A 12,500-nucleotide genomic window follows, 5' to 3' on the forward strand; every position below is an offset into this window, starting at 1 on the left:
ATGCCAACACTCATACACGCATGCATGAACACACACACACACACACACACGCACACACGCACACACACACGACACACACACACACACACCACACACACACACACGCGCGCACACACACACGTACACGCACAGAAACAAATGCATGTTCACACACAAACTCACTCGCATGCACACTCTAAATCAGACATGCCTGCACACACATATGTTTTTCACGGATACGCACACTTACAAACAACACACACATGGAAACTCTCTCTCTGACACACGTACACACACGGACAGCTCATATCGTTGCCTCGGTCACATGACACTCCTGGGAAAGGTGAGCTGGCTGTGTTCAGAGCAGACTGAGCAAACAGACAATTAATATAACTGTAACCCCCCATCCATTAGGCTGACACATTTTCATATCGACAAATCTCTGCAGATCTCTGCCAATTATTTTAACTATCTGTATGTTCTCCTGGCAGTCATAATATTTCTATAAACAAATAGAGACTTGAATTATAATCTCTCTCTCTTCCCGTCCTCTGTGTCTCTCTCTCTCTGTCTCTTCTGTCTCTCTCTCTCTCTCTCTCTCTCTCTCTCTTTCTCTTTCTCTCTCTCTCCTCTCTCTCTTTCTTTCTCTCTCTATCTCTCTCTCTCTCATCTCTCTCTCTCTCTCTCTCTCTCTCTCTTCCTCTCTCTCTCTCCTCCTCTCTCTCTCTCTCTCTCCTCTCTCTCTCTCTCTCTCTCTCTCTCTTCTCTCTCTCTCTCTCTCTTTCCCCTCTCTCTCTCTCTCTCTTTCCCTCTCTCTCTCTCTCTCTCTCTCTCTCTCTCTCTCTCTTCGCTCTCTCTCTCTCTTCTCTCTCTCTCTCTCTCTCTCTCTCTTCCTCTCTCTCTCTCTCTCTCTCTCTCTCTTTCCTCTCTCTCTCTCTTCCTCTCTCTCTCTCTCTCTCTCTCTCCCTCCAGCTCTTCCTCTCTCTTTCCTGGGGGGCTGATTTTATGATATTGGCTCCCACCCCCACATGTGAAGATAAACATCTGCGAGTTGAAGTGTTGAGCTGAGAGGGGAGAGAGGGAGGGGGGGAGAGAGGAGGTGGAGAGAGGCGGAGCTGGAGAGAAGTGGGAGAGAAGAGGGGAGAGTGTTAGGGCTGGAGAGGAGGTGGGGAGAAAAGGGGAGCTGGAGGGGAGCTGGAGAGAGGGGAGAGGAGGAGGCACTGGAGATAGGAGGTGGAGGGAGAAGAGGGGAGAGAGTGGAGAGGAGCTGGAGAGGAGGTGGAGAATCAAGAGCGGAGAGTGGAGGAGGTGATGAAGGAGGAGTTGGGTCTTTTCTTCATAATATAACTCTACAGGGTTCTGGTTTACAGACCGGGGCTGCGTAATCGAGGTCGATCATCGACTTTATTGTTTGTTTTGGAGTTGATGGAGTGTGTTTTGTGTGTTTTTGTTCCCACAGAGGTGAAGACACGGCTGCTGTTGGTCCTACTGCAGTACACGGGTCGGTGTTGCTCAATCCCGTCCTTTTGTTTTTAATACAAATATATGAATGTATTCATGTTTATGTAAATTCAACACACAGCCGCTTTTATGCCAACCCCCAATACTAAACCAACGCAAACGATCGTCCAATTAAAATAAACAACCGATCAAGTATACTGACCAAGAGTTGTAAACAAGGGAGTGTGTGTCTGTGTGTCTGTTTTTGTGTTTGTGGACGTTTGAATAACTTTTTGGTTAATGAATGAGCCATAGAGTCCACTATCTGCCCATGAGTACACAATCTGAATACCGGTCACACTCATTACACACTGAATTTCAGATCAGTGCTAATGAGTGGTATCCATCTCGATGTTATGTTTTGTTATTTTTACACCGAGCACAGAACACCTCAATATATCTTTTCATCAGAACATAAATCACCTTTTCGCTGAGATTAATTAAGTCTCACTATTCATTCATGCTCTTTTTTTTATGTTCATTAAAATATTATACAGGCCAATTATGTTCTGCTAGGGCAGACCTGCCCTTTATTCTGATGTAGACTACATTTAATATTTATTACCCAGCAGACCTAAAGGTAGAAGAAAGCTTTTTAATCACCACCCCCCCCCCCCCCCCCCCCAAACTATTACCATTTAAAATGTAACCCAAAAGTTATTTTATAATCAACGAAAAACACCATCCGCAGCCAGCTAATATAATTCACTCACGCTTGGACAAGATTTTGTCCGACCGGTTTTCATTTTCAGCTTGTCATGCACTATAATAAGTATAGCATGAACCATTGAGATTAATTATTTCACTCTCTCTCTCTCTCTCTCTCTCTCGCTCTCTCTCTCTCTCTCTCTCTCTCTCTCTCTCTCTCTCTCGCTCTCTCTCGCTCTCTCTCGCTTTCTCTCTCCATGGTGCCCTGGCTTGCTCTACCAGACTCTGAGATCCAGCTAAGGCGAGACATGGTGTTTTGTCAGTCACTGGTGGCGGCCGTGTGTGCCTTCTCTCAGCATCTCCTGGCCGTGCTCAACCAGGTGAAACCACTTCACCATACTAACAGCCCACCAGTTCATGAGCAATTTCTCACTTGGTAGAGCAGGGCATCACCACTGTCGGGGTGCGGGCAGCCACCAGACGATTGTCAAACGCTTTGGTTAACAGCGTCTACCAAGTGGCATACTTCCAGACTCACTTGTTCAGAGTTCACCTAAACTCTGCATCGTCTCCCCCCCTTACCCCCCCACACACCCTTCTTACGCACTTATTGTATGTTGTACGTCCTTGAACTTAAACATAGTACTTAGCATTGTAATGCATCTTATCCTAGCGATCTTTGTTGTGTCTGGGGGATGGGTTAACCTAGCGGTTGTTGGGGCTTTGCACTTGGTTCTGTCAAAATCCTTACTGTACCGACAGCGATACATTGTTTCTCTTTCTTCTGACCAAGAAAGAAAGAGAAACAAACTTATTGTAATTCACTTTGGATAACGGCGTCTGCTAAATGCCCTAAATGTGAATGTAAATGTAACACTGTATCTTCGTACTCCAGCGGTCAACTCTTCATCTGACCATTGTGTTTCCCATGCTTTCCCACTCAGTTCCACGATGGCGGAAGGGACCGCGAGCCGGAGAGCCAGGACCCCCCGGAGCCCCCGGAGCCCCAGGAGGGCGCCCGCCGCTGGCTGGAGCAGGTCGCCAGCGCTGGGCTGCTGCTCCACTTCCAGTCCCTCCTCTCCCCCCACCTGGTGAGGGCCCTGCACAGACACTGCCTTGCTCCTCAGCGCCTGGGGACGACACTGTACGCGTGTGTCCGGGATTCGTACCGCCGGGCCCCGGGGGCCGATGTAACGATGAGGCCCTTGCTTGAGACGTTTGAGAGAAGCACAGGTGAACATGCGTGTCGCCAGACTAGAAGAACAGACTGAAACTGTATTATATGTGTGGTGTTTATGTGTACTGACTGCAAATATGGTAACATGGCAATCTGGTGCAATCCGTTTCAATCCATTTCTTCCTTTGAAGCCCAAAATCGTATACTGTGCCGTAATACAAAGGTCATTATCGTTGCCCTCCTTTAAAACACGCTCTCTGGTTAAGGACTGGGAAAACACCTGTGCTTTTGTAGAGGAATATATTATAGAAAAGACGGGGGAATAAAGTAGACCACAAAAGTAGGGTGATCATAATGAATCCAGGTCCAGCGACTCAGGTAGGTTTGAATTTTAAAAGCCTTCAAGCGGTGTGCTGTTAGAGGGACGAATGCATGCAACATGTGCACAATCTTTATCAAATGTGCCTCTTTATTTTTTTTACTTTCCGGTCAACTTTATGTTGTCGTAGTGTTACTGAATCTGGACAGTATTTATTGCACTGCCTGTGACCCCTTTCTGCTAGAAAAAACAAGCATCAAAGTGAGGGGCTTCCAAGAGGGATTATCCCCCATTCAGAGCATTGTAAACACCCCCGTGTGTGTGCGTGTGTGTGCGTGTGTGTGCGTGTGTGTGTGCGTGTGTGTGCGTGCGTGTGTGTGCGTGCGTGGGTGCTTTGGTGCTTGGGCGCGTTATCAAGCCAAACGAAAGCTCTCCTGCCTCACTGCTTACTCTCACCCTGCCAAACAGGCAAGGTTTCAGTCCTGAACACCACACATCACGCTTTAAAATATGAAGAATACATAATCCATGAGCCGGTTTTAGCCGGAAACCTGATTTGCTGCTAAAAAGTCGAAAGGTAGCTTCAACACGACTCATAATGAGCCTGAGCTTTCACGTCTGAGATCGAAGGCTGCCGTTTTCCCATTTTCAAATTTTCATTTTGCAACAGTAAGAGCTGTTGGAAAGAGCATTGGTGAGGCCAAGATGCGACCGGCATGTCTGGACTTGACCCACGCGGGATTAGTGGCTAGCCTCGAGGGGAGGACATGACGTGACTACGGATATAGCCGCGGTCGGTCAGAGTCAGAGCTCGGATCGTTCTGCAAAGAGAACAACCCCTCGCACTTTGTCTCGCAAAATTTCTGTAAAGTGGCTTTAAAATGGACGTGCTTTTAATGTCTTGGTCCGATGAGTCATGCTCCTCTTATTCTTGCTTTCGAAGATACGTCCCCTCTTAACCCAGAAACAACTAAGAAAAACGTTCAATAGGGCTAGTACACCATCTGCATTGGATTTTCTTTTAGCATTACTCCACCATATTGAGAGTTGTAGTACTGTAAAATCCGAAACCAAAGTTAATATACCGTAAGCTAGGCTGATGAATACACATGTCTCGCTCGAGAAACGCCGTGGCAGTTTCAAACACAACAATTTCTCCCCATAATGACAAATTCATTTCAGGACTAATTGATAAACAATGACTAATATACCATGACTACCAACACAATAACTGACATTCCCAAGCTCCTATGCTTCCATCATGGTGGTGGTCATTGCGATGCGTACAAGCCCTAGAGAACATGTTGCTGGCTTACATGAATGAACCACGGGCCTGCATAATGCAGACACAGATGAATGTCGATGCAGCGTGACGTGACGGACAGGAAGTTGCTAATGAAAACGGTATTTGTGTTTCCTTTTTGGGTGGAAATTATAGCAACAGGAAATTCTTCAAGCGTGTACTTTGGCACTGGGGCGTGTAGTCCGTTTATTGACGTTTGGGTGTGATGCAGGCTTTACCCCAGATCCTCATTACACAGTCATACCTTTCTTACTCTCCTTCCCTACACCTGTTTTCAATCTTCCCCTCCTTCTTCTCATTTCACTATCTCTACACCGACGGACTCGATAGCTTGGAAGTACACTATAGTTCTCTGCTTTGAATCGCTTTGCTCCTTCATCCTGCTCCTTCATGAGTTATGCTCAATACACGATTTTACTATTTATTATTCAGAAGGGGTGGGGGAAAATATAGATTCACCGGAGTATCGGGTTTCTTTGCCTCTGCAATACTTGTATTGTCAGGTTGACGAAAAAACGGTACAATTTATTGTATTTGCCTATATTTGATGTGCATCAAGTTCTGTTTGCTTCAGCCACAGTTGGACACTGACAGACCTGTACAACCTTCAGCCCCCCCCCCCCCCCCCACGTTTAACCTGTACATTAAGCCATACAAATTATAAAATCTTAAAATGATTGTGATTTCGTATTTTTACCGAATTGCAGTAAACATATCGTATCGACACTCATCATTAAAAAATATTTAAAAAATCATAATTGTGTTGTCGTTGTCGATAACAGTCCTTACTATCAGTCAGGTGGCAGATGTTTAGATCTTAAAGTACTTGCAGTGAATTCATATCCAGGCCATCAAGGAGCAGGGCAAGGTTAGCAGTGCCTTGCTCAAGGATGTCTAAAGGTATACTGTGACACATACACACCCATACACACACACACACACTCACACACACAAATAAAGTGGAAACGGTGTAACTTTCCAGTGACACTGCCGTGCCAGTGGGCCCCATTTGAGGACAGCACATGAAGAGGCTGCATGCTGCTCGGTGACGGTCTGTGGGTAATTGCGGTTGCTTTTGTGTGCCTCTGAGTGCCCGCGTGGTTATCTTTGTTTGCACTCTCAAGCTCTCGAGTCGTCCCTTGGTGGCAGGAAATACGTGGGAGCAAATCCCCCCTACCTATCCTCTCTTCTCCTCGCCCCTCCACTCATCTCCTCTCCTCTCCTTTTCTCTAATGTTTTCTCCTCTCCTCACCTCTTCGCTCCTCTCCTTTCCTCCATGCTTTCGCCTCTCCTCTCCTCTCCTCTCCTCTCCTCTCATGTCTTCTCCTCCCTCCTCCTCTTCACTCCTCCGCCCGACTCCTTCCTGCGCGCCACAGAGAGGAGAGGTAGAGGACACCGGAGGAGGGCAGAGGAGAGGATGAAAGAGAAGGAGGGAGGCGGGGAGAGGGAAGGAGAGTTAGAGAGGTGAACAGGAGAGGAGGCATAGAGGAGAGGAGCAGTAGAGGATAAAGAGGTGGGGAGACGCAAGAGAGGTTGAGGAGTGGTAAACAGAGGAGAGAAACTTAAAGGGCAAGCCACTAAGGAAAGTGAAAGGACAACATAAGTGGAGAGGATGGGAGGGGAGATGTGCTGAATTAAAAAGAGAGCGGGAGACACGTACTGGGGGGAAAAGGACTTTGTTTCCTGCATTGAAAGCAAGGTGTGGACCCTCTCTAGCCGGGCCTTGCTTCGCTGTGAGCAGTGAGGAGCAGATGTGCTTGTTTACATACGCGGCTGTTAGGACGGCTGTTTGGAGAGGAAACGGGGAACATGCATACATGTGTGGGACACAGGATACAGACGCCATGAAATACACACGTACTCCCGCACACATGGGCCTACATAATACATAAACACACTGGCAGGGATGCGGACATGCTTACACACTTCCCCAGGTATTTGTATACAGCTGGGAGAAGGCATCCGTTGCCACGTGTACGTCCACACGTACACACACTCCCGCACACATTCACACAAACACACCTGGAGGGGCGCACATGTTTATTTGTACCTGTGCATCAGTATTAAAATGTGATGATTGGTTTACACACACACACACACACACACACGCACACGTACACGTACACGTACACACACACACACACGCACACGCACCCATGTATCTGTGGTTCCGGAGTAACCTAGAGTGTGTGTGTCTCTCTCCCTTCACAGACGGATGAGCAGGCCATGCTGGAGGACACTCAGGTGGCGTTGATAGACTTGGAGAAAGTGACGTTCTACTTCCGGCAGTTTGAAGGGGAGCCTCTGGTGGCAAGTAGGTAGACTGCAGCCGCGAGGGCAGATCCGTCATGTGGAACTGTAATTAGGTCCGTCATTAGCCTGAATGTAATATTTAACAGAATGGATCGGGCTTTTAATAGCGCTCGATGGAAATAACGCCGTATAATGAGGACTTTAATTATTCACCCTAAAAGTTATTTCCAGGGAAACTTTTTGTGACGGTGATGGGTTTTAGATTTAATTATGCATCGTCTTCTCCACTCCTTCTACTCCTGTCCTGACCTCCCTGCTCCTCCTCCCCCTCCCTTTCCATTTCATCTCTCCGCTCTCCTCTTTCCCCCCCCCCCCCCTCCCCATCCATCTCCCCTCGCCCCTCTCCCCTCCCCTCTCTTCCTTCCCATCTCCCCCCCTTCTTATCTTCGTCTCCCTGCTCCTCTCGCCACTCTCCCCTTTCCTCTTCTATCTCCCCCCTCCCCTCCCCTCCCCTTTCCTCCCCTCTCCTCCCCACCCCTCCTGTTTCCTCCCCTCTCCTCTCCTCTCCTCCCCTTTCCTCTCCTCCCCTCCTCTGCCCTCCTTTCTCCTCTCCTCTCCCCTCCTCTCCTCTCCCACTCCCCCCTCCTCAACCCTCCCTCTCCCTCCCTCCCTCCCTCCCTCCCGTCCCCTTAGACATGCCCGTGTCCTACCAGGTGGAGGGGACCCGCCAGGCTCTGAAGGTCTGCTTCTACCTGGAGGGCTTCTACTTCTCCCAGCTGCCCCAGCGGCTGAGGAACGGGGGCGGCTTCAGGATCTACCCCGTGCTCTTCACCCAAGGTGCAGGGACGCGTCGGGGCCGCTTACCAGCCTGCGATGACTATGCCCACTTTCCTGCCCTGATTCTTTTTTTGTTTGTTGTTTGTTCGTTCTTTGGTTCTTTCTTACTTATTTTCTCTCTTTCCCTATCCGACTCCCTCTCTCTCTCTCTCTCTCTCGCTCTCTCTCTCGCTCTCGCTCTCGCTCTCGCCCTCTCTCTCTCTCGCTCTCGCTCTTGCTCTCGCTCTCTCTCTCTCTCTCTCTCTCTCTCTCTCTCTCTCTCGCTCTCGCTCTCGCTCTCGCTCTCTCTCTATCTCTCGCACATTTTCTTCTTTCTTCCTCAAGTTCCACAGCAATTGAATGATCACACCAAAAAACATAACATAAACAACAACAATAAAAATAAAAAGTCAATAAGCATATACGACATTGCGCTATACATCATATTGAATGGCTGTATTAAACCATGCACGGACGGCAACGCCTTTCTCTCCGTCCCCCCCCAGCCCTGGAGAGCATGGAAGGGTACTACTACCGGGACAACGTGTCCGTGGAGGAATACCAGGCTCAGATCAACGCTGCCTCACTGGACAAAGTCAAGCAGTACTACAAGAGGCTGAGGTATGAAACACACACACGCACGCACGCACGCACATGTACACTTACCCACACATACACTCGCCCACATTCACTCGCCACTCACCAAAGTCAGATGCATACACACGCACGCACGCACAAACACAAAAACCTGTACTCACCAAACTCACACATTCAGACACAACTCATTAAACACACACACTCACACACACACACACACACACACACACACACACACACACACACACACACACACACACACACACACACATACAGCACTGAGACACACACAAACACACATATACAGACGTACACACGCACACCACATACACACACACACACACACACACAAAGAAACACACAAGTGGCGTCTGGTTGACACCAACATGTAGGAAAACGTCCTTCTTCGTTGTTTTGTTTGTGTGTTCTGACACGGAGGCCGAGACCTCCACGTGTTTCTTATCTGGCTTCGTGTAGCCAATGGCACTGGAGAAAGGGATCCTGCGATACATTTAGATAGCATGTTTGCTATCTTGGAACAACGGGACAGCCCAGCAGTTTCCTGAAGGTTGATTGGCTGAGAAAGACACAGCGGGAATGTTTGATGATTGGTTGTGTGTAAACAGCGGGGGGGGGGTATTGGATGAGAGCACACATTGTGTGTGTGTGTGTGTGTGTGTGTGTGTGTGTGTGTGTGTGTGTGTGTGTGTGTGTGTGTGTGTGTGTTTTTGTGTGAGTGTGTGTGTGAGCGGTTGTCGCCCGGCCTGATTAAGTCCTTCTGTAGAGCTGTTGTTCTCAATTACCTCACAGCTCCCATTGGCTCCTTCAATGCACAGGAGACTCTCCCTGATTGGTCAAGGCGAGGATGACTTAATACAATGGAGATGTGGAACCTGCATAATGGAAAACCTTTGTTATACTTCTGGTACAGAAAACAAACAAAGCGAAAGTTGTAACGCGATCTTCTGCAGTCCTTGTGGTGATGGAGTGTGGGTGTCATAGCTGTGCCATTTAGCACGCTGTTGGAAGATAAATGATGTTTGTGGTAAGATGCAGACTTGGATAAGGTGGGGCCGACAGGTTGTCCGGTGAGGCAGACTGCTTATCAGATAAATAAAATAAAATCAATGCTAGCCGCCAGAGATAGATCTATAATTCGGAAATATTGTTTGGCAATTACCCTCCGATCTGCAAAGTTACATGTTACTTCATGGTAACAAAGCTACCATGAAAGCCAAATGTGGTCTCTCTCTCTCTCTCTCTCTCTCTCTCTCTCTCTCTGTCTCTGTCTCTGTCTCTGTCTCTGTCTCTGTCTCTCTCTCTCTCTCTCTCTCTCTCTCTCTCTCTCTCTCTCTCTCTCTCTCTCTCTCTCTCTCTCTCTCTCTCTCACTCTATCTCTCAATTCACAAGAGCTTTATCGGCTTGGAAAATAAACATTGCCAAAGCAGCTTAAAAATGAAACATAGGGAAAATAACAAAGGGCTTAAAGAAGGTACAGAACCAAGTGAAATATCATCCAGCATTACAAGTAGAGTGCAATGAATGAGGTTACAGTCGGTTGAGGGAGTGCATCCAACGAGTTCAACCACACACACACACACACACAAACCCACATCATCATCATTAGCAGCACACAGGTTAACCCAGAGGGCACGCTCTGAGTTTTCCTGCCATGCGACCGCATCCCAATCTGCTCTCCCTCCGTCTCCTCGGTGTCCCGTGTCCACGTACGGGACACCTCCGCTCCGTTAAGTTGCCGGCAGCATGTTGTGCTCGGTGTCTCCCTTCCGGCTGGCGTAAGTGATACTATCGATGGAAGGTTTTCAGAGGACGAGCTCTGAAACTTTGGGGAAGTCAGCAGAGAGAGAGAGGCCCAGGTATCCGCACGAGCTGCGTGTGTGAGGCCCTGCCAGACGATGATCCTTCCCTGGGTACCTGGGAGGGGCCCGTCCTGACGCACACACACAGACGGGGGGGCCCAACATCTGCCGTTGATTGTACAGATAATTAGACACAGAACACAGCCCACAGCCAAACCTCATCAGGTTATTTAGGGGAAGTCTGCCTTAGGGGGCGTGGTGGGGAGAGGGGAGGGAGACATGATTTAGAATGACGGCAGCCATCTGCCTCTTCAGGTAGATATCCTGCGACACGACTTCCAGATAACAGCAATGGCTTATCCTGTGGATCAGTTTTAATTGGGTCGGAAGCCTGGTGGCAGAGAGCAGGATGCCAAAGTGTGGAGAGTTACCGCCTTGTGTTGTCATCTTATGTGTATTATTCAAAAGCCCATTATTGAGGGCTTTCTGTGTGTTTACAGAATAAATGCTGAGTCATTTGGATCGGTGTGTGTGTGTGTGTGTGTGTGTGTGTGTGTGTGTGTGTGTAGGTCAGGGCTTTGTTAACAGTGGCCCGTCCTTATCTCGGCGATGCGATCAATTGGCCATGTCTCCTGGGAGGCTGGAGCCATTTAATAAAGAATAGGAATATCGGCGTTTCTCTTGTCTTCTTCTGGTGCCTCCTCTTATTGTATCGACTGGTTGTTCTGCTTTCTCCGCTGGGGACGGGGACGGGGGTCTGTGTTCAGTGGGAGAAATGTCACCCGTCTAATTAAAGCGTATCGGTCCCCTGCCAGGACATACACACACACACACACACACACACACACACACACACACACACACACACACACACATACACACACACGCACAGGCACACACACACTATGTGTATGCATGCATGTGTGTGTGTCCGTGTGTGTGTGTGTGTGTGTGTTTGGATGTCATGCGTCCGGTGTGCCTTACCTCAGCCGGCGTGAAAAAAGACACACACCCTAACAAACGTTAAAAACATCCATCTCGACACACTTCGCCTTGTCCGGGGACAATAACCCCCCCGTTCTTTGATTTATTTAACAAGAAAGAAAAAACACAGTGACGTCGTGGCACGCGAGCGGAGAACAAAACGTTGTTTCCCTTTCTTCCTGTCAGTCAGTCCGGCGGTGAGGGGAGGGGCCTGATTGAACTGACATCCGAGGCTCCGGAGGTAACGGGGAGCAGATGTGCTCCGACAGCCCGGGGCCGCTGCACTGGGACTGGGGTGTAGGGCGCCGGCGGGAGGGGGAGGTGGCGGGGTGCAGGCCGCGCTGGAGGGCGTGGTGGTGGTGGTGGGTCGGGGTGTAGGGGCGCTGGGTGGAGGACGAGGTGCTGGTGCTGGTGCTGGTGGTGGTGGCGGTTGGGTGTTGGGTGGAGGAGGTGGTGGTGGTGGTGGTGGTGGTTTGGGGGGGGTAGGGGAGCTGGGCGGAGGTGGTTGGGGGAGGGGGTGGTGGGATTGGTGGTGTTGGGGGTTGTGTGAGGTGGTGGTGCACGTGGTGGTGGTGTCGCGGCGCTGGTTTGGGGGGATTGTGTAGGGGCACTGGGCGGATATGGTTGTGGTTGGGGGTGGAGGTTTACTGGGTGGAGGAGGTGGTGGTGGTGGTGGTGGTGGTGGCGGTAGTGGCGGGTAGCAGAGTGTGTAGTCATGAGGAGAGGGAGGGCTGGAGAGCCGTGCTGCAGAGGGCAGAGCCTGTGTGTGGATTCAGTTTCATCATTAAAGGTGCACCGTGACATGGTCCTTCTGTACATAAACTAGGCTCGTTTAAGTACCATAAAAACACATTAGTGATGATGATAATAAAAGCAGAATTTTGCCAAGGGCAAAGGACGCCAATGGCCACAGAAGGTGTGTCACAAAAACACCACCTCATCTCATTTTCGACCGCTTATCCGGGGTCGGGTCGCGGGGGGAGCAGCTCAAGCAGGGGGCCCCAGACTTCCCTTTCCCGGGCCACATTGACCACCATTTGTCACAAAAATATTTGATTTGATAACGCATCACATTTGCTTTTATCTTTATGGAATCGATTTACC

General features: G+C 49.3%; 1 protein-coding gene across 1 annotated transcript in view; it reads left to right on the forward strand.

Annotated features, from left to right (window-relative positions):
• Positions 1-12,500, forward strand: part of prex2 (phosphatidylinositol-3,4,5-trisphosphate-dependent Rac exchange factor 2) — a 94,310-nt gene that overhangs the window by 58,535 nt on the left and 23,275 nt on the right. The window contains exons 21-26 of the mRNA XM_060045735.1: positions 1,439-1,480; positions 2,410-2,507; positions 3,072-3,218; positions 7,138-7,240; positions 7,873-8,016; positions 8,502-8,616. Of these exons, the coding sequence (XP_059901718.1) occupies positions 1,439-1,480; positions 2,410-2,507; positions 3,072-3,218; positions 7,138-7,240; positions 7,873-8,016; positions 8,502-8,616 (649 nt within the window). The remainder of the gene's footprint in view (positions 1-1,438; positions 1,481-2,409; positions 2,508-3,071; positions 3,219-7,137; positions 7,241-7,872; positions 8,017-8,501; positions 8,617-12,500) is intronic.

The sequence above is a fragment of the Gadus macrocephalus genome, chromosome 23 (assembly GCF_031168955.1).
Source record: "Gadus macrocephalus chromosome 23, ASM3116895v1".
NCBI lineage: Eukaryota > Metazoa > Chordata > Actinopteri > Gadiformes > Gadidae > Gadus > Gadus macrocephalus.